At 44.3% G+C, this 25,038-nt stretch overlaps 1 protein-coding gene across 3 annotated transcripts in view; it reads left to right on the forward strand.

Moving 5' to 3' along the window:
• Nucleotides 1-25,038, forward strand: part of znf385c (zinc finger protein 385C) — a 226,451-nt gene that overhangs the window by 187,943 nt on the left and 13,470 nt on the right. For all 3 annotated transcript variants that reach the window (XM_035407098.1, XM_035407096.1, XM_035407097.1), the window contains 3 exons: nucleotides 2,598-2,740; nucleotides 8,268-8,378; nucleotides 15,995-16,199. In XM_035407098.1, the coding sequence (XP_035262989.1) occupies nucleotides 2,598-2,740; nucleotides 8,268-8,378; nucleotides 15,995-16,199 (459 nt within the window). The remainder of the gene's footprint in view (nucleotides 1-2,597; nucleotides 2,741-8,267; nucleotides 8,379-15,994; nucleotides 16,200-25,038) is intronic.

Here is a 25,038-nt window from a genome sequence, read left to right on the forward strand (position 1 = left end):
AAAGTATCTCCACGATAAGATTGTTTTGTTAATTGTTACCAATGAACTCCATGACTGGAGCAGGCCCTTTCTCCTTTCTTGTGGAAGATGATACTAGTCAAGGCTCAAATTCAGTATTGAAATTGACAGCTTGTTTGCCTTGGACCCCAACATCAAAGCAGTAGAATGAATTATTAATGCAGTACAAGCCCTTTTAATATGAGGGAAACACTGCCAAGAGTGTCTTATTATCATTTATTTGACAGTACTTTAATAGCCAATTATGTACATAATTTAGTAATTTCTCATATTGTTATCGTATGATTACGTATTTTTGTGACAGTCTTGGATGTGAGTAAACGCTATTGCTGACTGGTAGCCAGGCTAAAATTAGCTTTCCTGCCTTAGTGAAATTTCAAACCTTGTTAAAATTCTCACAAATGACTATATGGACTCCCAAGCCTAAAAGCCAACTCATGCAAAATGTGTCAGAAAACAAATCAGCCACAAACACGGCAGCGGAGAATGATGGAAGAGATTGGCCTTGATCGCACGGTGCTGCTGGTGTCTCCATCCCCATGTCGATTCCCATCGGGATTTCTCTACGAATCTTCCTGTACAGCCCTGCCGACCCGGCTGAGGGAAAGCAGGCGGCTCGGTCGATATCGGACTGTCAGGAGGGGCGGGACTCTAAACTTCAGAGACATGTGGTGTAGGTGCAAGGTGCCTCTGTGTTCCTTCGCTGAGCTGTGCTGCTCACTGGCTGCCTTCCTAACCCCCCACCTTTATGCCTAATGGTGCATCTAAACCGCAGGGCTCGAGCCCAGGTGGAAACGATCCGCTGGACTTCGGGGGCTGCATCCTGGTGAGAGCGGAGTTAACCCGGAGCAGTAAAACTCGGCTTAACAGGCTGAGGTTGTGTTCTCTGCGGAGTTTCCCTGCTGTTTCAAGAGCTGCTGGTGAGGTGTGTGACATGCTGGGTCTGCAATCAAGTTGGATGACCCAGGGGTGACAGTGAGCATTGATCCTGTGCTCAAATCAAAGTCTTCAACAGGCACTCCAGTAGTTAAAATCAGCCGAGTGAAAAATGACTGCTTTCTACATCCCCAGGCCTCTTCATGTGTTTGCGCACGTTACCATAAGGAGCATGTCCTTGAAGTGAGCTGGCAAGGTAGCACAACTGCAGAGTTAATTGTTTTTTGTGTGTAGTTGACACATGGAAAGGCCATAAATGGTGCTAAATCCTAGACTGTTTTTGTTAAAGGTGGATGGTTTGCGGGGGTATAATGCCAGAGAGTAGCAGGGCGGTGAACTGGGAGCAGCGATTCAGAACCACAGCTAGAGAGATGAGATGATGAAATGGGTTTAGTATTTTCATCCCTGAGAGGCATAGCACTGGTGATCCACAAGGTGAGGGGTGTGTGCTTTACTGACCTCTAAAGTAACGCAAGGTCACTCTGGTATATGTATGTGTTGTAGGAGGTCAGTGTGGCATTTTAGGAGGTGCAGGTTGTCTCGACAGTATCACTGTCTCTGTAGCTGGCAGGATGTGTGTGATACAGGGTGCTCTTAGTTATGGTTGATTGAGATGTACAGCTAAATACAAAGGTATTTAAACAGCGACACAATATTTGCTGTTTTGGCTCTGTAGTCTGGGATATTGGATTTAAAATCTGGATATGAGGTCAAAGTTCAGGCTGTCAGCTTTAATTTAACAGTATTTATTTACATCCATATGTGGTGTAGGAAATACAGCCCTTTTGACATACCCACTGTTTTGGCTATGTTTCTGATTGATTTATTCTAATATTTTCAGCCTCATGATGGACTACTTTATGGTCACTGACACTAATTTGGCCCTCATGGTAAGACACAACAGCAACACAATTAGCTTTCTTGTGCAATAACTAGTGATGTAAAGACATACAACTGGGCCAAGAAACTGCTAAGCAGCCAGTCATCCAGTTACTTTTGCTCCCTTAAAATTGGGGTCCTATGGATCCCCTGATCACCGTACACGGATCACCTGATATGGATTTGAATACCCTCAAACTGAAGCTAACATTCTGCTCTTTAACTTCATATTCATTGTTTTATTTCAAATCCAATGCATTTGCATTTAACTGTTTGCTGCTTTATCATTGCTGTCATATTATCTGATGTCCCTCAGGTTCAAATAATGAGTTATCGTCCATCAATTGATTAAAATGGCTTTTTGTTCTGACTGGCCGGTAGCCCTGCACGGGAGGTGGCACACAATTGGCTTCACGTTGCCCATGGGATATCTGGGAGGGATTCAGTCAACAGAGATTGTTCATTGCTCAAGCAACCCTCATTGGCATCTGGGCACCTATGGCGTACTCTGTCCACATGCAATTGATTAGCTCTTCTCCACCCATGCTCTGCACGGCCTGTGGCTGCAGTGTGAAAAGAAACAGCTGGCCGGTTCCACGTGTTTCGGAGGAGAAATATCTTCACTCTCCTGAGCCAATAGCAGTGGGCATATATGAACGTGCTTGTACATAGTTTGTGAATTGCACATTTCCCTGTTCTTTGGCTGCCAATTAGTGACATTAATTAAATATATTCTCTCTTTTTTTACTTGGTGTCTGTTACAGGTTCCCCTGCCCAGAGCAGCCCCCTCCTTGCCTCCCTACCTGTCCCAGGACGTCCCCTACAACCGCAACTGGACCTAAAGCACTTCTTGCCTTTCCGTCTCAATGGCTCGTCCCCCCTCAGCCTCTTCCCCAACTTCAACACGGTGAGTCCTACCCCACCCCCACAATGTGGCAGGTCTCAGGTATAGATGGATATAGGTGAACAGGTGGCGTTTCTGCACCATTTCCTGTCTGGAGCTGAACTGTTGGATCAGTGACAGTCTTTACTGAGCAACAAGCATCTGCACTGCAAGCAAAGCTGTTCCAGCCTTTCATGTCACACTTAGTCATAGTTTCCCTCACAACATGCTTCTTCCTTCACTACCAAACAAGTATATTTTTGAAAGAAAATAGATATTGCTGCCCAACTTGGGGCTGAAAATGTCCAATTCCCATCCTGTTTTGGAATGTCCTATTAAGTATTTTTAGCCGTGTTCAGGTACGACCCCTACTGCCACTCAGGAGAGTGAAGACATCTGTGGTTCTATCTGGACACCCCTTGGTCTGTGGTTGTTTTTCATGGTTTGGGCTAGGCCCCCTAGTTCAAGTGAAGGCAAGTCTTAATCCTCCTGCATATAATCACATTCTAGATGATTCTGTGCTTCCCCAATAGTTTGGGGAAGGCCGTTTCATGTTTCAGCATGACAGTGCTCCTGGGCACACAGCGAGGTCCACATAAAAATGGTTTTGTCGAGAACGGTGAGGAAGAATTGAATGGCTTGCACAGAGCCCTAACCTCAACCCCATCCAACACCTTTGGGATCAATTGGAAAGCCAACTGCAAGCCAGGTTAAATCGCTTAATCAGTGTCCAACCTCTCTAATGCTTTTCTGGCTGAATGGAAGCAAATCCCTGCAGTAACGCCTTCCAATAAGAGTGGAAGCTGTTATAGCAGCAAAGGGTGGACCAGCTCCATATTAATGACAATAGTTTTGGATGAGATGTTGGGGGGGGGGGGTTGCTAGTGAGTGGCCTCTAACTATCTGAATCCTCCAGTACCCTGGGCTACACAATCGGCAATTACACATTGCCCTTTGGAGCTACGGGCTACGGCCAGCACTGGCATGGTCTAGAGTCCATCCGAGACCATGGGGCTCATAGATGCAACACAATGTGGTGCCAACAGAATGAGCCACCCAGCAGCTCTTAATTCATATTTAATTGATTTCAAATGATATCTAGATTCATTAATACAGTATTTATTACTTTAAATACACATTACTGAAATAAATTGACTTCCTGAAAATAAATCTTGGTATCTGCATTTATGCGCTCAGATATATCTTACTCAGTTGAGAAAACTTTACCTCCAGTAGTTTTTGGATTAATATACCATTGATGTGTTTAATTTCTTCTCAGCAGACCTTCATGTGCCTTTTGCCTCCTATAGGGAAGACTCTCAAATCCTGCTTCCCTAAATGAACTCCATCATTCAATTTGTAAAATAACCTTTAATACCCTCCAGTGGGGACCTCACACAGTTTTAAAATTGATGAAAAAAGATGAGAGGAAGTGGGTCATGAAGTGGTATTTGAAGTTGATTCACGTAACTGAACCGTTTAGCTGGGATTTTCAGGGGTTCGGCAAGCGGACATTCGTCTCGTTTTGTTTAAGCCCCTTTGAAAGCTGAACTGTGTGTACTCAGCCAATCAAATAATGTCCTCAAGATCCCTCAGCAGTACCTTTTAGAAACCTATACCCTGAAATAGCAAGAGAATGAGTCTAGAAGGAGGGAGTCTTGTATCCTCTGTGAATGTGAAATAGCAAATGTGTGCATACTCAAGGTCCCTACTCTGCAGTGGTCATCTCCGAGTGATTCGGAAGTTTCTGAGTGAATAGTCCTCATTAGTGACCCTATACATGTGTACATTTGAGTGCATGTCTGATTAGAGCTGTTAGACTGCGGTATGCTTATCTGTAGATGGTTCATTTAGAATTCTCTTTCTTTTGTATGTGAATAGCATCAGATCATACCCAAATGTCCAGGAATCTGGAAATTGTGGAGACAGTGGAAAATGTGTCGACCTCCCCTTTCTGTCTGGTTATGTCAGATCGTGTTCTAGTCAGATGCACTGTTTGAGGGATAAAGGCGCAGGGAGAGACTACAGGCAAAGGAACCCTCTCAGTGATTACCCACCTTAATTGCAGCCAGAAGTACGGCAGCAGGGTCAAGGCGCAACAAGCCCAGTAAATTAACTCTGCCTGTAATTAAAAACCTGGCCCCAGCTTTTCCTCTGCCACTCTCCGCCACCACGGGAGAGCCTGCTCTCCAGCCCCTGTCCCAGCATCCCCCGCCCCTACGCATCCATCTCTGTCTCCCCTGGCCGCCGTTGACTAGCATGTGGCCCAGGTGAGTCCCGCGTGGTGACTGGCGAGTGGACCAGGGGACACACAGCTGCGGCATTAATCATTCCGCCCCCCCACCCCCACCCTCCCCCGAGCTCTGGTTGCGCAGGTCTGATAATGGTCGCCTTGTTCCCGGCGTGTGCAGGGAAGATGAATGCACCTGTCTCTGTAACTAAATAGCTTCCACCGTGTCCAACCCCCCACCCCCCACCACCTCCTCCTCCCTCCTCCCCAATCCTGCACCCTCTCCCTCCCCTTGAAACTCTATCATCGCCTTCCACAGCACCGGTGGAGCAGCCCACCACCAGATAACTCCTCCACGTGGGACAATGGGCGCATTTATACTGCCCCGTTTGGGATGGCTGCGGCCCAACAAAGGCTGCATTCTTTGAACTCCTAAAACAAACAATTGTATGCAGTCTCTCCCCCTACACCCCCCCCCCCCCCCCCCCCAAAAAAAAAAAAAGACCAGGGGGTATTATTGAAAGATTTGATTGTCATGGCCAAGCCTCGGAGATGAAGGTGGGTCCCCATTCTCCCCTGGGCTTTGTTTTGGTGCTATTCTCCTTTGTCCTGCTGCCCAAAATAAACAGGGGCAGTGTTACACCCCAAAGGAATGGTGACACTGGTGGTAGGGGCTTGGGGCAAGTTAAAGAGCATGGTGATGAAAGGGACCATCGGAAGAGCTGATCCCATCATGGTTTTCTCCCCATGTCATCTAGGAAAGGAACCTGACTGATGTGAAAGAGTTTAGGAACCAAAGTCAACTTGAGCGAATCACCTGCAGTTTCCTGGCTTCATTGCTATGTTGTGGCTTGAGCCTGCCACAGAGAAATATGAAAAGCAGGCCACGTCGGTTTCTGGGGAGTTGATTAGCCACATATTGGAGGTTGTGTTTGAATTCTCTGTCTCCCGTGAGAGGAGTGGGGCACTGAGCGGTGGTCTCCATGAGCGACGTACGTGTGCTGGGGCAAACGGCCAGTGCATTTTTACGACTGCTTCTCCACATTGTTTCCTGGTCCTCTGGTCCCACTGCAGAGAAAAGGGAGGTAGATCCGGTTACTCGGGGACATGAGCCTTGCTGAAATGCCAAGATTCAAAGAAGTCCACCCCCCTCCCCCCCCCCTCCCTGCCCCATAGTCTGAGCTATCAGAGCAGAAATAATGAATAGGTCCTGGAGGCTTGCCAGGCTGGGAGGAATCCAATGTGATTGTTTGATACTGTGCTGATGACCACATAACTGAGATCAACTGTCATGATGTTGTTTAATGATCCTTATCATCCCCAGTCACCGGCAACTTCTATGAGCCACTACAACATTATTTATCCAAATGTATATTTATCAAAAAATATCGTATCATCTGCCACTATTTCTTTCACTGTCTCCTTGCACAATTTAGATTCAAGGGATAGTTTGGGGAATTTTATGGTGAAGATGACTACGGCTAGGCTAGTCTTCTCACGATCTATGCATCTGCTGGCTTGATTGGCTGCTCTCTGAATTGTCCCTGTGAGTGGAATCCTTAATATCACACCCGTGCACATACCGAAGACTGCTCTCCCACGTGTCAGCCATTTTCTACCATGAGCTGGCTTGGGGCACCCCCACTTCTTTATTGCTTCCACAGCACGGTCCTCTCGGTCGCATGATAGTGACAAATCGTCCGTCAATGAAGGCAGAGGGCTGAGATCTGATACCTTTAAAGCTGCCTGTGAGGGGAGAGGTCTGCGCTTATTAAAGGCTTGGTTGGGTGGTGGTTTAATGGGGAATGGCAGGACCTGATGTTCCTGCAGTGTGAAGCAGAAGGAGGGCAGCTGCGTGTACGCCACGCTCCCTCATGCTACGCTGCTCTGAGAGGGAAATTCCATCTGCGGATCTCTTCCATTAGCCTAATTCAAGGGTCTCCATAGAAACAATGCTTTGGACTGTTCAGTGACTTGCTAAAACTTTCCTTTCCCTTTCCAAAGTTTTGTCCCATCATCAACAACTGATTTGGTTGTAATCTGTTGTTAGGATATCCTGCGGGGCTGTGGTTCTGAGTGTATTTCTAAGATGAGCACAGTGGTAATGTGTACTGGAGTCCTGCTCTTAGGACATTCTGTCTTGGTCTGAGGGTTGCCTTCAGTCTTTTTATTTTTAATCTCACTTGAGAATCAAATGAACATCTAACATAAATCGCAGAATAAACAGGAACTTCATTTCCTTAAAAAAATAATTATTAAAAAAAACTAAGAACCGCAATTCCTCTTGGAAATGCGTTCTTCATCCTCATCTCCTATAGACTCGGACAGCATTGCCTCCTGATCAAACTTCACTCCTATCCTTCCAGCCCTGGCAGTTAGAGGGCCTACGTGACCCAGCAGCACACCGGGTGTTTTCTTCTTGAATCCCAATATATACCTGGTCCAGTGGCATTTGAGAGTACATTTTTAGTTTGTAGCCTTGTAGTCAGACCAGCTACTGTGATGTTAGTTAGTTGTCTGAAATGTTGTTAGTTTCCGTTTGAATATGTGGTGTTTTATATAACATAAACACAAAGAACAAGCAATGGACTCTATCAGTTCATAGAATCTGCTGTATTGACTTCACTGAAACTGTTATGGGTAAGATTAGCAAAGTTAACGTTGTGGAACTGCAAGCCAAACCAAGCCAAACCAAAATCCAAATTGATAATGAGCTGCAGTGGAAACTTTTAATTAAACTACTTATCCTTGTTTTTATTCAGAATTTGGATTTCAAAGGAATTCAAATAATCTATTAAAGATTGCATTCTGTGAATGAAAGGCGTATTTGTGAGACATAGTTTGATGGCTACCAAGCTGGATGAAAGCTAGTGGTTGGAACATGTCTGAATTGTACCCTCACAAACCTCAGCAGTTTGACTTGACCCTCTTCACATAAACTGTTGTAGTAATTGCAGGAGTAGCAGGTAATAGTACTCTATAATGGCCATATTTTAGTTCAGTCACAAAAATGAATGTGTAATTTAACTCATATTCAGGTTTTATTGTAGGGGCATTTCTATTCCGGAAGCCAAGCCAGCAGTATGGGATGTTTTGTTTCAGTCAAGTTCTGGAATTTCTGTCTTTTAGCCCAAATTTTACATACATTCACACAAAAAATGATTTTATGACTAACATTGATGTATGATATCTAAGCAGGATTTTTCATGCTCAAAAAGTACACTTTCCGCTGTTTTTGCCTCGTACATCCACAGTGTTCAATCTTAGGGGGGAAACGTCCATTCCTTTGCATGCTCACGACTGTGTCTCTGTTTCTTGCAGATGGACCCAGTCCAGAAGGCGGTGATCAACCACACCTTTGGCGTTCCCCAGCCCCTCAAGAAGAAGCAGATCATCTCCTGCAATATCTGCCACCTTCGCTTCAACTCCACAGTCAGTGCACCTGCCACATCTATTTTCCCCTCTTTGTCACTGTCTTGGGTGTGCTCCCTCCTGCTCTGTTCTTCCCCTTTTGTACCCTGTCTTTATTTCCTTCTATCCGTTTATTCCTCTCATCTTCTGCCGAGACAACAGCCCCCTCTGTTTCTCACGAGTTGCCAAGAATTCCCTTGTGGTTCAAGTTTGACTTCTATCGTCATGAAAATCCCTGAGCTCTTTCAGGTTGTTTGCAATTCTGAACATGGCAGGACATTCGGTCTCCATCAATCAAAATTAATTCCATAAATAATGGATGAAATGCAATCCGGTTTGTTCAGTCTCTAATTATATACCAGGTGGAGCTCCGTGAAAACATCTTAAAAGTAATGCAAGGTTGGCTAGTAAGGACATAGGAAATGCAGGCCTCCCAAAATCACACAGTTGCCTTTTACTGATGTACTGCAATAGAGGGCGGTCTGCGTGTGACTGTATTTTATGTATTTGTACTTATGTGAGGGTAAAATGTGTGTGCGTGTGTGTGTCTGTGTGTGCGTGCGTGCGAGGCGCACATCTGAGAATGTGAATGCCAGTTTGTTGTTGCTGGGAGGGATTAGAAGGGAGGGAGAGTGTCCACTTATCAGCAAGAAGCAGAAATAATCGTCTGCCCAGGCAGGACTTTATTTTCTGCCTTTCTCTTTTGATTTCTTGCATTTCTGCCACCCCCTTCCCCCCCCCACCGAAAAAGGATTGGGTGCTGGCACTTCTTAGCGAAACACACACAAGCGCACACGCAGCTATCTTCAAAGAAGACACAAAACACAAAAGCACACAAACAGAGTGGGGAAGTCGAACACATCTGCAGATTTAGATGCTTTCTCCGTGCGGGAGAACAAATCCCATTTCTCAGCCTCCTCGCTCAAGCTATATTTAAAGAGGTATGGTGGAGCTGATGGGGTGGGCGTTGAGCTGTGTACAGCTATTTGATGCAGGATAAAAATGGCACATTTTCCATTTTACCTCATGTTAATTCTTTCTTTACTGTCTTTTTTTTTTTTTTTTTTTTTTACTTCTTTCCTTTTTAACATTTTTTAACAATAAAAAGGCAGTTTTTGTGTGCATACAGACTGTTATAGTTTAGCTTGTGGAATAATGTCCATTTTAGGTTCTTGGGTTAGCAACATCTGTCAAGGAAAATCTCTCATTGAAAGGGTTCTGTGAATCTCATTAGTGCTTTTGATTTTGTTTGCCTTAGGGCACTGACAATTCATTAAATGTGGCCTCCAGTAAGTATTTTCTTTCAATGCTCATGTTGATAGATATTTTCATATACACACACATTTTAAGGCTCCTTAAATTGTGTGAAAAATTAACTTCATGGTCCATTAAAGTCCGATTTGTGCATTTTCTACTCACCTCATATTTTACACCATATCAGAAACATTGGTGGGGTTTTTTTTCTTTTCTGTCTCAGTTAATTACTTTCTTTGGTCTGTGTCATTTGTTTTGATTTTTTGCTGTGTTAACTCTGCTATGATTGAATATTGCTGTGTTTGTATAATGCATAGCAGTGCATCACTCCTTGAAGAGGTGTTTTATGAAAACCTTTTATCAGGAGTGGCTCTGTCACCACAAGTTTTCATTAGCAGACTGCAATTTCTTATAACAGAGAATTGTCACTTGTTGGACACAATTGGCTTTGTCCCATCAAGAGTCGGGTGAATTTAAGTTGCCACTCATAGCAACTTAAATGCAGCCACTCACAGACTACTAGTAATCATCATTGAGAGGTACAGTGATTGGTGCTAGATGTCCTGTAGTACTTTGGGGTCTTTGGTTTATAAAATAGTCATTGAGTTTTAAATGTATTGGAAGAACGGACACACTAAAGCTGTACTGTCCCTTGCTTATTGGCAGCTGGAACAGCAAAGACTAAATTCTGTTGCTGTTCCACACTCAGAAGACAAAAGGAATGGGTTTATCATGAGTCATAATTCCACAGCTCTGTATTCCAGGAAATTCTATGCATACCATAGTCCTTTATTTCATCTGTCAGAAAATTAATTTTTTTGCTATTTTGGTACGCCACGATGAAGAAGAGGTCTTACAGTTTAAGTTCTATTTATGTGCCGTATTTACAGATGATGTCACATTTATGAGGTGCCACATTTGTTAAACAAGCTGCAAGATCAAAATACTCTGCTATTGCTTTGCTCAAATAAAGCATTCTGCTCTTAACTTAAAATGATCTGACTAACAATCAGCGTTTTTTTCTTTCATCCCGTTTTTGTTTCACGGTCCTTTCATATTTTCCATTACGCTGCCGGAGAACTAGATTTCAATTCCTTTTTTCCATTTCATCGTTGCAAATTCAATTTGTTTGGGGTTTATTTGTACCGTGAGTGATTTTATTACTTATTTGCATTTATATGGGGAACGAAATTCTGAGAATTTTAATGAGACGCTTCTTTGAAAGAGACTTGATGTCATTTTTGTAAGAGGTAAGAAGGTTAACTGAGATGCCTCCTTTACCCTCTGAATTGGCAGCATTTCGAAAGCTGTGAATGTTTAAAAACTACAGACTCTGAAACATGTCAGTTTACATTAACTTAGAGCTAGATGTTTTCCCAAAGCTATCTATCAAATTGATGTTTTAGATGGTAATATCCAGACTTGGTCAACCTGTTTACTTGAATTATGTCTATGGAGGTAATGTTTTATTTGTTTGGTGGCAAATAATTTGCATATAATTTACACCACAAATATGATATGTAATTTCCTGTATTAAAAAATTAACTTATTATCTTTGCGCCAAGCATTTCATTAGCTCAGGAGATGTGGTTGGGGTGTCATATAGCGTATTATTTAACTTCTACAGGCCAGCTTGATCCCTGATGCTAGCTAGGCTCAGCACTGATTGCGCTGGCAAGCTACAATAGCAAGCTACTTTGCATTTGAGTAGACATGTGGTTTAATACTGAGTTTGTATGCTACGGATGGCTCCAAACCAAAAAGCTTATTTCCAAAGCTTTGCTTCGTTAAGTTCATTTCTGGCACTAACTTTATGAATTTTCTGGCTTGTTATTAATAGCCTTTAACATTGACTGTATTGGCAGGTTTGTTACTGTTTCCAGTACAAAATAGGCTACCTGAAGACTCTATGCTAGCAGTTTCTGTTGATCTGAAAGCACTAGCTCCAATCATAAATTAAAGCAGCTGGTTGTTAACATGTGACGGGTGGCTAAAAGAGGCAATTCATAAGATATATTTTTATAATTTAATAAGGTATTGGGAGAATGTTTTGAATTGGCACAATATGTGAGTGTTAACCTGTGTGATAAGCAGTTTGTCTGTACTGATGAGTCGAGGGAAAATGGCGCTAGTTATAATTTATGTGTGTTGCAGTACGGTTTATTTATATAATTTTAGCTACTGGGTTCAGTTTTTGGTTGGTTTAAAGGGGAGAAAGGACAACTAGCCCTCCTTAAGTATTTATGACTTTATTTAGGTATGCGGCAAGCAGAGAGGGTTACAGATAGAGAGGGGATGACTGCACAGAACATGGCATGGAAGGGAATCCAACCCCCGGCCGCGTTATATGTGGGTTGAAAATCGGCCACCCTACTGTATGGGTTACGGTCTCCCCTAAAGCTGTTTTTTATTAGATTTTGGCTCTCTTTAAACATTTTTGAAAGAAATCTCCAAAAATACCTCTGGGCCGTTCTGTGCTAATCCCCAGGCCCTACTTAAAACTTCCAGCCTTCGTAACGAATCCGAAGGCCCGCTGAAAGGTTCAGTGACTGCTCCCCCGAGACCCCTTTTCTCCCAGCGCACCTCCACATGATTAAATGCTATTAAGAAGCTTTGTAGATGCTGTTAACATTGACTCTCCCCTGGGAGAGTCTATCTGGCTGAATTAATCAGATGGATACAATAGAGGTCCTCCGGCTATCGCCTTCCACCGGCACAATTGCTCACCCACAGCCTTCGGGCCGGCCTCCGAGCGGAGGATCTGATTGATATTTATTGCTCCGTGCCCCTGCCTTTATTGTGGTCCATATTCCATGAACTCTGCTTTATTACTGTTATTTTCGAAGCGCCGCCTTTATTTCAGGCCTTTGTGCCGTTTTCTTCCTTCATCTTCCCGGCTAGTTTGCGTCTGAATCGGACCTTTGTTTCGCATAACGCAATCTATTTTTCCCTTTCAGCGTTTGTGTTGTTTACCGCTGGTTCACAAATGGCGGAGGCGCAGGGAGACGCGATCGCTCGCTCTGCGCGGTTCGGGCGGGTGACGCTGGGGGACGTGGAGAAAATAGCGTCCTCTGCGGAGCCTGGCACGCTCCCTCGCTCTTCAGAATTAGACGGCACGGGGGCCCCCCCGCTCTTAGAGATTTCCGCCGCGGCACGCCAGGATTTTGGCGGAACCTGCGCTAACGTGGGATTTCGCTGCGGTTCAAGAAGGAGGTGAACGCGTGGCGCCCTGACGCTGCCCGTGGCCGCCGCCGGCACCTCAGCGCGGTGAGAGGCGGAAGTCAGGAAGGCACTTCGCCTCGATACCGGTCGGCCATCGCCCCAGCAACCCGACTCTACCGCAGCCCAGCGTTTTGCTGCTTTGCGGCCAAGCCCATAGATGTCATATTATCTGTACAGGGCATTCAGAGGCCTACTCTCCTCATCATTTTTGTGTTGTTTTCTTTCCCTCTTTCCTAATGCAGGCGGTTGTGTAACCTCTGTGCCACTTTGAGGACGACGGGGCTCTCAGTAATCTGTGCCGGGGTTTGTTTTCGCTCTGGAATGAGATCATTAATGTGTTCTTCCCCCCCCCCCCCCTCTCCATGTGCTTGCAGCAGAGCCCTGACCGGGGATCAGACGCGTGGGCGCGGGGCCGCGCCGGGCCCTGCGGCGAGCGGTGAGGTTAGACCCACGGTAGAGTGACGGCGGGTGGCGAACGTTTCGGCGCGGCCGGCGGGGCGGCCCATCCGTCCGCTGAATGGTTATTGCTCGCTGGCATTCAGCGCCGTAGATCCGCTACCCCCCACCCCCCCCCCCCCCCCCCCCCCCCCACTCCTCTCGCTGTCATGGCCTGAGACATGCGCCCGGCCGGTCCGCGGAGGAAGCGGAGCGCATGAGGCTCGCCGGGCTTCCTCTCTGCCCAACCCGCCCGCCCGCCCGCGCACGCACCTCCTCCGGCTCGCGCCCGAGTCGCCTCCACTGGAGGAATGCCGCGCATGTCACAAAGAGCACGCTTATAATCAGGGGGGACATGCTGTATGGCCGTGAACTGAAATCGCAGGTAATCTGCTGGCGGTGTCCGACACGCCTGGCGAAATAGGCCCCGTGCGCATTACCCGGCAATTTCAGTTAATATACATATTGGCGTCCCTGATTATGCCTCGTCTTTGCAACGTGTTATCTGCCCGTCTGGCTGGCGCCACTATCTGTGGTGAATACCGATACACACGGTCTGAGTGGTTCAAGCACACGTTCAGTCATCTCCATTTTGTTAACTTCATGGGTTGGGAACCGGGGCAAGGCTAAATGAATAGATGCAATAAAATGGTGCCTTTAGTACCTTCCCGTTCGCCGAGCAGTGCAGGAAAATACATCCTCATACCGAGGCGGCGGTAAATACTTCAAGTGCGACAGGGTATCTGTGTCCGCACATTCCTGGCACTCAGCTGGCCGATACTCAGGCAGACCCAGAATTTCTGTGGATCCTTTGTGAGTTTTTTCCTTTTTTTTTTTTTAAACGAGGCTCTTATCTGCAATGAGCGGCAGTCTCCCACAGCCTGCCAATGCAGAACCTGTCCTTCACTGCAGAGAAGAGAGCAGTGCTGTTAACATTTCAGCACTTGCTGGCAATTACCAGCCTGAGTAACGCCTAGAAATTACCCATAAAGCTTTTATTGAGAAGCTCTCCAAAAGGGATTTTTTAGTTCATAATGAGTTTTTTCACGTATTTATTTGTTCATTTATTTATTTGTTTATTTTATTTAACCATTGCTGGTTTTGACGTCTTGCTGTTTTGAAAATTACGCTGCTTCAAGTATTTAAATATAACAGGGTCATCTTGATGAGAAGGGCCTGTGTGTGCGTGTGTGCGTCTACGTACGTGTGTGCATATGTGTGTGTGTGTGTGTGTTTGTGTGTTTATGTGTGTGCATTTGCTTGTGTGTTTGTGAAAATGTGTGAATATTATGGGGGGATGAGTCCATGACATGCTGAAAATTGCACCAGCATCCCTGTGTTTCCGGTTTAAACAAGGTAGTGACAGAGGCAACACACGCTGTTTTTGTACATCGCTCACATTTAATTAAGCCTCAAGTCCTCCCTTTGTGTGACTTTGTCCTTATCAGTCTCTGTCAGCCCAGACAGCCTCTATTGTTTGTGTTTGTCAGAAAAGAGGTCTTGCTTTCTTATGTAAATTCCACACAGAAAAACATTTAATTTTCTGACTTTTTAGTTTGTTTTATCGATTCAGTGTGCAATGCTGAATTTTGTGGTCCCCCATATTTTCTGGAACAACATTATCAGCTGGACCAAAGCTATCTCACTTTATTTATTTGCCCTTTGCTTTCGTATTTTGCACTATGGCAAATTAGTAGGACAACGCAAGGCTTACTGCATCTATTGCTCTAACACCACTGCGTGATTAATTTATTTTTTTGGTGCCCTTTATGTTCCCATGCCAAAAAAAAATCATTCCCTCCCATGCCTTTTGCTCTTCTTGCGAGAACAGGTTTAATGTCAGTATGTCAGGAAATGGGGGAGGAGCTCTTGAGGGTCAAAAGCTTCCATGGGAGCGGAGGCGCGGTCGTGTTCTGGTGCTTGCCCGTGTTTGGTCTCGTGAATGCGTGCTTGTGAGATTGTGCCCCCCCCCCCACCCTTGTGCCTGGCTCCCGCTGCAGCACGTCCAGGGAGCCCGGAGCCCCTGCCACAGTGCCTCGGCACCTGCTTCAGGACACGGCTGCCTGCTGTTGGCTGCCTGATGCTCCCACCCGTAGCACTCAAATGCACAATCGAATGCTCTCACCATGGCCAGCGTGGCTAGGGACATGGATGATGTCACATTCCCGTGGCTGTGGACACGCCGGACCGTCGCTCAGCGTACCTAACGAGCTCCGTAATCAAGCGTTCTGGTGATTTAGACAGAACCCAACGCTCGGGGAAAACATTTTGTAAGAACGGTGCGGTTGAGAGACGGAGCACCTGCATGCCGACGGAAGCAGAATGATGAATGAACATCTGTTTTAGTATGGAAGAAAACAAAACAGATCGTTTCCGTCATCCAGTTGCCAGGGATGGGCCCAACACGTTGTTTTCTTCTGTCTGCACTTCAGATGCATGGATGACAGTGAAGAAGTGCAGGAATGAGTGCTTTCAGGTTACACCTGTGTCTGATTTTGGAGCCCTGTGGAGGCATTCTTCTCAGATTGTACAGTTGAATGTTGCAGAGTGGAGAGCCACAGTTTATTGCCCCTCTACTACTGACGGTGCAATGCTGGCATTTGGACCTCACCGTGTTTGTGTGTTTGTTTGTTTGTTTGTTTGTGTCTTGGTTTTCGTGCGTGCGGTTAGGTCAGCAGCGGTGCGTAACGTGCTCCGCCCTCTTTATTTCTGTCTCTCTTTCCCAGAACCAGGCGGAGGCCCACTACAAGGGCCACAAGCACGCCCGCAAACTGAAGGCCATGGAGGCGCAGAAGAACAAGCAGCGGTGTCAGGGCGCGGCGGGCGCGGCGGGGAGGGACAGGGAGCGGGAGCGAGAGCGGGAGAGAGAGAAGGCGGCGGTGACGGAGGCCCTGCCCGCTCTGATGGACAGCAGTCTGATGGAGGGAACGAGTGAGTAACCCGGCTGAGCCACGGGCGTCGACGAGCCACGAAGCCCAAGCACGCGGCCACGCCAACAGCGGCGTTCCGTTTGTCCTTCTCCCATCGTCTCCATCGCCATCCTCCACTTCCTAGATCTGTTCTACTCTTTCTTCATTTCTCTCTCTGGTGGTATCACCTCCCTCTTTTTTTTTTTTTTTTCCTCAGCCCTATATCGCTTGTGTCCATTTTTCTCTCCTCCGGTTTTTGCGCCCGACGGTGTGTTTCTTTCTAAGACAAATGGCGAGAGATTGTATCGTGCGCTCTGAGCAATCTGAAAGGAGCGGGATCCCAAACATCCAGCCCTTCGCTGCCTCGGGCCCCTCGCTGCCAGCTCCACGTCGCCGCTCTGGCCCGGCCGCTGATTGATTGAGCGCGCGGGCCAAGGCAGCGGGAAAGAGGGCGCCCGGCGGCGCCCGGCGCGGCCGTGTTAATAAACAGAGCGGCCGCGCGGTATCGATCGTGTGATCGGCGGGTTATTCGCTTCGCTCTCCTCTCGCAGACCCTCCTTCCTCTGATCTGACATGAAGCAGCCTCCCTGGGGCGCTCGAGCGCGACGCATTAAAGCGCTTGTGTGCACAATTAAAAGAGGAGGACGTGCGAAATTCCCACGATGAAACTGCGAGAGCTGGAGTAAAAACTCCTTAAGCGGACACTTCACAGGGATCGGCCCAACATAAGGAAAACTGGAGCACGCGTTGCTCCGGGCAACAGACGCTGTTTTAAAGAACAGGGTAGGGATCTTTCGACATCTACAACGTCTTCCTCAGAGTCAAAAAACACACAGGAGTCGGGTCGGTTTGGGTTGATTTTAGGGGTAGGAGTTTAATATGGGTTTAGGTATATGTCGTACAGCATGAAGAGAGCGGAATGCAATTCTGCGGGCTGGAGATACGTTGCTGGATGATGAAAAGAAACGGGGTGGTAGAGCAAAGGTACGGTTAGTGGGATACCCCTTCGCATCATTAGCTGGCTGTGAGCAATATGGCCAGGAGGAGCCAGTCCCCACAGCAGTGACAGGAGTGATCCTTCACTCTGCCACTCCGCTCTCTCCCCGCCCGGGCGATGGCCGAGCAACAGGCAGGATCGATTTCGCTCTCCGGAGGCGGACGGATTCAATCCGCGACAAATTAATTGAAAAGGAAAAAAAGCATGGTGAAGAGAAAGATGGTGCCTGTCCGTGAGCATGTGGGGAGGAGAGATGGATTATGGGGGAGTGAGTTTTTACTGGAGAGCAAAAGGATGTCACAGCTACTCATCAGTGGGCATCCCCTCTCCCACTCCAAATGGCCTGACAGCCTCCGTTTCCCATGGAGCATTGCAAGATTGGAGACTCTGGTTTCCTCTTCATGCTTCAGATCATTACTTAGCCTGCCAAGATCTAAGGTCCCACTCAGGCACATGTTCTCAGTCTGAGGGATATCACATTGTATCATGGAAGTAGTGCCCCCTCTGATCAGTTGGGTCCCTGCAATCTGCCTGTGAAGCCTACGCATACCTCTGGTGTAGTAACTGCAGCAGGTCAGCTGGTGTAAAAGGAACTGTGCAACCCATGTGAGCTGGAAGGATGACATTACTGCAGTGGGACAGCATTCCCAATAAAGGAGAAAAATAGAGAATTAATCAATATTAAGTAATTATGGAGAATAAATGACACCGTGTGTAGTCAATAAATATCCCAAGGTGGTCTGTGGTTTATGCGTTGCAAGGGTTATTTCATAGGGAACAGTAATGGTTTAAGCTATGATCACGTAAACATAATGGTTGTGTTGCAAGAAACTCAAAATTGCTCTTTTCCAATGGGTGTATTACATTTTATATATAGAATATGAAGCTTTCTACAGAAATCTCAATGTTTGTGTTGAAAAAGTACAACCGGCCCAATTTTCAATGCAAGGTCTTGGAATGGATGCGCAAAATCAACCATTGAGGTGGTGTGAGAAGGTGCACCAGAGATGACAATCAAATGTCTGAAAAATTCACCTTAATCATAGTGTAGTGCCTGAGAAAGAGAATGTGAAATTCATTTCAGCGGTGAATAGCTACCTCCAGCTACCCAGAGCTCTATGATACAAGCTGTCCTAGCAAAGCCGTGGGGGACAACGCTGTCCTGGCAGTGTGCTGGGTACAGGGTTGGTTTAATTGGTTTGTGATTATATGCTAACGTTTTTGATTTGATGGCCATTAAGAAGACATTCAAAGCTAAATTTAGATTCTACTGACTGATTCCAATGTTGGCTAGCTAGCTAAGTTTCTGTTCATATTACCTTGCATATTTACTCCATGTGAAAACATTATGTCTGTCTGTGATGCATATTGTGAATGCAAAAAGATAGCGATACAAATTTCCACCTCCTACAATAGAGGTTTGTCCCTCTAGCATACATAGCCTGCTTTTACAGTATGCCGTTGAATAGCAATTATGTTTCGGTGAACACAGCTGCAGGTTTTCAGCTCTGGGCTGTCGGGTCATCCATTGTTAGAATGCTGCTGTTACTGCTGGAGCAGATCAGTCAGTTGCTGGAGAAAAATGCTTGAGAATTAGTCTTTCCCCGTGAGCAATTACACCTAAAATGTAACGATGCTCAATTCAAATGCATGATTTGTTGATTGAACGGTGCAGCAGCTTTCCTAAAATGACCTCATTTAACATACTATACATACTGTGTCAAAACAGACAGTGGCTTAACCGAGCAGCTAGCTGGAGAAGGGTCAGATATGGGGTGATTGCAATGTGTCTGCCAGTTTCTTGGAAGCCTATCTGAAACCCCAATAGAAGATAAACCGACAAAATGGCTCTTCAAATCTCCTTTCGTATGGCTTTAGTCCAACAAATATGAAAGGAAGTTTGAGGAGAGGGAGCAGTGGAGAGATTAATCGAGAAAGAGACAGAGGGGGTGAAAGGAAAAAAAAGCTGTGACTGGTTTTATGTTGCAAATAATTTTGCAGTTCCAAGGCAATTTCGTGACAAGGAATGATCCTTAACAAACGTACTTTGTCATTTGTCTCGTGAAATTGAAATGCATCAGAGCAGTCCAGTCAGGGAGTTTGACAACACGATTTTGTAATGGGATAATTCCCCAAATTAAAGCTCTGTGAAATTAGCTGTATTTTATGCCATGTATTAAAAATAATGAAGGCGGGAGCTCAGATTTAACACGGACCAGAAACCAATCACAGACGATGCTATAAATAGCCAAGAAGGCACTTGACTTCCCCATGCATTCTGGCAGGGCGATGCAGAACACAAAGCTGTAACTACTGTAGCTGTTAACATTTGAGTATGTCTGTGGAATGCAAGATCACCCATAGGTCACAGATAGGCTTTAAATCTATTCGGTGTTTTATTCAGTTGAAGTTAAGACACGCACACCATCTTAGCCTGGTTTTTCATAAGCTTGGTAGTTTATTAGGTATTGTCATGTGGTATTTCTTAGCTTTGTATGACTGCCAAATGCATACACATTTCAAGCAGTGGCAATGCTGGCTTTGCTATGACTTACAAATTGAAATATTTAAATTATTTTGCATATACCCCCACCCTCCAAATTTTTGCTCCACCCACCTTAATAACATTCACCACCATCAAGTTGTGCACATGTCCTCAGTGTGTAAAACGTTGATGGAATATTGGCTGGTAGTACCTTCTGTAGGTATTTCTTTATATGTTCTTTGTAGTTCCCTAAATGGCAGTATAAAACAAATGAATTTATTTGAAATTATATGTTTTTGAAAATGATTATGTTATGAATGATATAGTCTAGTAATGGTTGTCTTGCAAGGCATAAGTCTACTCCTCCACCGCATCCCCCGATTCCCAGTTATTTTAGACACTTTTTTTTAAAACATCTTTTTTTTTAGTTGTGAGATGTGCCTTACAGTCCCAAGCCCAGTTAGAAACAGTTGGGGTGCTGAAGATGTCTGGCCTTGCTGCTGACATAGAGCACATCAAGTACTGCAAAGTGCCTGCATGTCAGCATCCTGGATCCAAACACCACAGCACAATATCAGCCCCAGCTGTCTTCTGTTATCTTCGCCCACACACCACTGGTTCAATTCCGCGCTCACTTTAGTGGCAGCCGACGGTTGCCATGATTTCACATCTCCTCAAATTGTTTGTGCAGTAAAAATCTGTTTTGATCTTATAGCACCATTTAAGAGTGAGCAATCAGGAGCTTTTATTGAACCCGGCTCTCCAGTGGTCCACATCCAAACCACACAATTCGGCTCTCTGCAGGAATAACTGAACTCTACGGCAAGTGACATGTGGCCATTTGGAGGAGGTTGTTATGGAAACTGATTTTCCAGGCTCCCTCTGAAAGCAACCCTTGAATCAGTCAGGTAGTACTAACTTCTCACATGAGAGCTGGGTTCATCCTTACGCGTCGTCTGATTTCTGAATAGTCTTTCAGACGTGCTGTCTGTTTCCTCAAGTTTACTGGCTCTCACAATCATATCTGGGCTTATTCTACGTACCTGTGGGGCAATTATCCTTCACAATCCATTATGCTCTGAATATTGTGTTATTTCAGTGAAAAAGATGGTGAAGAGTGAATTTTTTGTTGTTTTTGCTGTTTTGTTTTTTGTTTTTTATTTTAAACCTTGTTTCAATATAGATATCGGTTTGTCAGCATTTTACAGTCAGGATGTTTATCTACCAATGAATTATTTTATTGATATTAGTTATTGATAATTATTATCAGTCACGTTTAAGGGCCAGTCCGGGTCTGGAAATAACACTTGACCCCAATCCAACCTGATCACCTCTGACCTGAACCTGGGTTTGGTTTAACTGGTGTGTGTGTGACTGTAGACAGGCTTGCTGGCTAACTTTTATTTGATAGGTTTTATCTAGGCCCATTAATAAGACTTTTTTTTTTTTGCAAAATCACCTGATCTTGAAAAATCACCCGATCTTGAAAAAAATATCCTGATTACTTCTGACCTGAACCCAACCCTAGCCAAAGGTTAATCAGTTCTCATAAGTGGCCCAACTTGCCCAAGCCGCAATGAATGATAAATCTGGATTTAACTCTATCTGTTGCCCTTTAATTAAATGAATTATGAATTAACTTCAGATAGGAGCTGATGTCTGTATTTGCAAAACTCAATTACACATTACCCAAACATTTGCTCTTGGTTAGAGGTCTTGTATTAAAATTTTTTTTACAACTAGAAAATATTTTGCAATTAAAAATTTAGATGGCATGCAAAGGTGAAAGTCCCCAGTGGCCAAAGGTGAAAGTCTTCTATTTTCAGTGGTACAGAGCATTAATTATTGTACCTCAGTAACGCTTGTGCAATAGTAATATTATTTTAAAACCTTCAGCGTACTTTATTGGGACGCTCAAACGTAGTCCCTCTATGTAACAAAAGTAACAGTTACTTTTGTAACCTCCATGTAGGTTTTTTTTTTCTCCTAGCAGTGTAGCACTGTAATGTCATTTTAATTTACAGGTGGATTTATTCTGAATGAAATAACCTACATTTTTATTACATTTAAAAAGCTGACTTGACCAGGACCTGATTCCTTGGTATAAAATGGTATACAGTCCTATTTTAACAGTCAAGGTGCAGTTGTCAAATGCTAGCTGTAACACAATGCGATAGCAAATTAGGGTGTGTCTAACTCAATTTCCATCATTTTCTGACACCAGGCTTTAGCGCAGGTATGACACAGTCGTAAGAGAGCCTGGTTGCACAGGAATACATTTACTGTAGGTCTGACGGGGGTTTGGTTTCATTATTGCAAATCAGAACGCCCCATTTCTTTCCCTTTAAAACCAACGTGTTATGAGCCTCTCTTCGAACCATTAGTCCTGATATGGAAAAAAAAAGGTGAGACCAAAACTTAATATATTTTCCTATTATATGCCAATGCTTGTTTATGTGTTTTTTTTTGCTATCAGTTTTATAATACCACTATTTAGAATAAAAAATTACGACTGTTTGAAATAAACCAAAAAAATCACCACTTCGACCAAGTTTCATTAATTTCAGATATGCGCTTGATAAGATTAATTCATTAGAGAAACAACTCCGCTGCCAAACAGCCCCTGCTCTCTAGTGCATTTTTTGCATCCTTTTATACAGTTGTACATATTGTACAGTATATAAGTAATTCAGTTTAAGTACCTTGCTCAAGTTTACAATGCCTCGTCCTAGCTTGAAATGGAACCTCGGTTACAAGCCCTGTTCCTTAACCATCGTGCTACACTGCTGCAGCTATAACATTTTTTTGACTGCAGTGACAGTAAAAAAAAAAAATGAACATAACAAGAACGACAAATGTGTACCCGTCTCTCATGTTCCTTGTGTCTCTTCTTCAAGTGGCTGACATTCATTAACTCCATACAGGTGCAATACCTAAATTGCTGACATTGGACTGCATAACTAAACACAGCTTGCATATGCTACAGTGTAGCCTAATCCTGTCCAAAATAAGCATACATTTATATGACTAGCTATGTTGTCTAAAGGTATCTTGAAGAGGTATTATGTTGCCTGTAACCTAAAAGGTATTTTTCGCTAGTGGCACACGGAGGAATAAAATGGTGGGACGGGCTTACCAGTCTGAAGCTTGTATCTGTACCCAACCATTTGTGTGGTGTCTTTAGCAGCTAGCTTCATTCGTGCACTGCCTGGTTAGTGTAGTAAAAGGGTGTATATACAGCTTTCGTGATACTCAATGGGAAGAAGTGCATCCAGCCACCGTCATCTTGTCCAGGTACTTTCTAAAGTGCCATTTATTTCCTCAGGAGACACCCACACACTTCAGGGCAATCATAGGTAAAGCCTTGCCCACCCCTTTGTTGCCACAGGTGTTAGGGGTCTAAAAGATGCACCTCTCAAATGCACGTGGACTTACAATACCTTACCATAACACATATCAAATAGTCTAATTGAAATAACCCATATATTTCTTGTACCTGTGTTATGTGTTCATGCATTCATATGTGTGGCACATTCAAAAGAGCTCCGAAATAGCACAATATGGTTTGAATTTAAACCTGGTTTGGGTTGTTTTAAAACGCAAACGCATTATTGACCACCAAACTTGCACAGTGCTGAATGTTTGTATTAACATTCAGCACTCAACCTATGTTGATGCAAGTGGGTTTACTGCAGACCATGAAAGTACCAAATGTGGCCCAGGCAACAAATATTCTGTTTGCGAGACATGAAACTAGCAATTCCATTTTCTCCCAGGCGAGTTTGCGCTTACATTGTCATGAAAAGAGGGCCCATTATGTTTAAAAGGTCTTATTGAGAAGACTACCTCAGGCACTTAGATGTTTGGTGGATGTGGTGGGCATTCAGATATTTTTGTGAGATTGACTTGACCAGGCTTCTGTGGCAGGGACACAGAACAGGACACAGGACTGTATTTTTTACATCAAATCATTGCAGGAAGTATTGGGATTGCAGGAAGTATTGGTAAAGCAATTAATTGATTTCCAGCCTTTTTTAAACAATTTTCTGCTATATAATGTCAGGCCTTGATCCAAACGAGATCGTGTAGCAGCGGGTGACTGCACCATGTTCAAAGCCAACATGGCGTCAGGTTAATGAGCAAGGATGCTAATCCTCGCTGTGCCACGTGACACTGTACACGTATGTGTGTGTTGATCTCTTTCAAGGTGGGAAGTGTGCACTAAAATGACTTGTGAATTACTCCTTTGCCACACCTGTATTGCTATATTAAAATATGCCCCAAAGCAACCGGCACTTTGTAACGTGATAATAAGCAAGGAATAAACACTCTCTCTCCCATGTTTTCTGCATTATAATTGCAAGTGTCTCACTATTCAAACTGAAATTATACTGAGGTCCAAAGCTCCCCTTACTAGCGTTCCACTCATTTAAATTTGCATTGTTTATCTAACCTTTATTTTACCAGAAAGTTTCAGTGAGATGAGGATTCTCTCTCACAAGGAGGATCTGCTCATAAGGTTTGTGGATGTTCAGATGCCTCAGCTCTGGTCTATATCACATCACATTTTTAGTTCATGCCTATACTGGCGGTGGTCATGTTAATGTAGGATTCTGTGTTTTTACACAGAAAATACCACCAAAATGAAGGAAAAGAAATACAAAACCTTCTATACATGCAAATATCCTGAGGTCTTTTTTTCAGATTACAACAGGCGATGACCAAAAAATGAACCACAACAAAAAGATTGCTCCTGTTTCTTTGAGCCAGTTGTCTTTCAGTGCCTGACATTTGCTTTGTTTATTGATCATAATTTCTTCTTAATGTAGATAAAAAAAACAAAGAAACGAGTCAAAAACAAGAAGTCATGCTCTTGCTAGCTTGCTCCTATTATTGCAGCCGAAGTGCTTTGCTTATGGCACATAACGGTACTTGGCGATAACTGTAAAATAGTTAGGCAAATTGTACTTGTTAGTACTACCTGTGTTTGTATTTCATAAATGCTTGCACTTCTCCTTTCTCAGTTCCAATTCCTGTTAAATCTGTCAAAATTAAATTACAAATGACAGCTGCTTCTATAGGCTAAATTATTGTTATTATTTTGAGGCCTATTAACCTGTCTGGAAAAAATAGGTTTTGATGAGAACGCCATAACATTATTTGTCTCTTATTTCATCCCGTTAATCCCGCTATTTCAACCCACTTCTGGGTAATAAAATTATGAATGACATACATTTATTTTGTTATTATATATAACACATTTATTGTGTTAGTTGGCATATCATGGCAAAAATAGTTTTTATCAGAATGCAAGTGAATTTGTGTAAAACGCAGAATCTCGAAATGCCTGAGACTGTATTTATTGCAGGTTGTGTTACA

This window comes from Anguilla anguilla, chromosome 2 (assembly GCF_013347855.1).
Source record: "Anguilla anguilla isolate fAngAng1 chromosome 2, fAngAng1.pri, whole genome shotgun sequence".
In the NCBI taxonomy this organism is placed as follows: domain Eukaryota; kingdom Metazoa; phylum Chordata; class Actinopteri; order Anguilliformes; family Anguillidae; genus Anguilla; species Anguilla anguilla.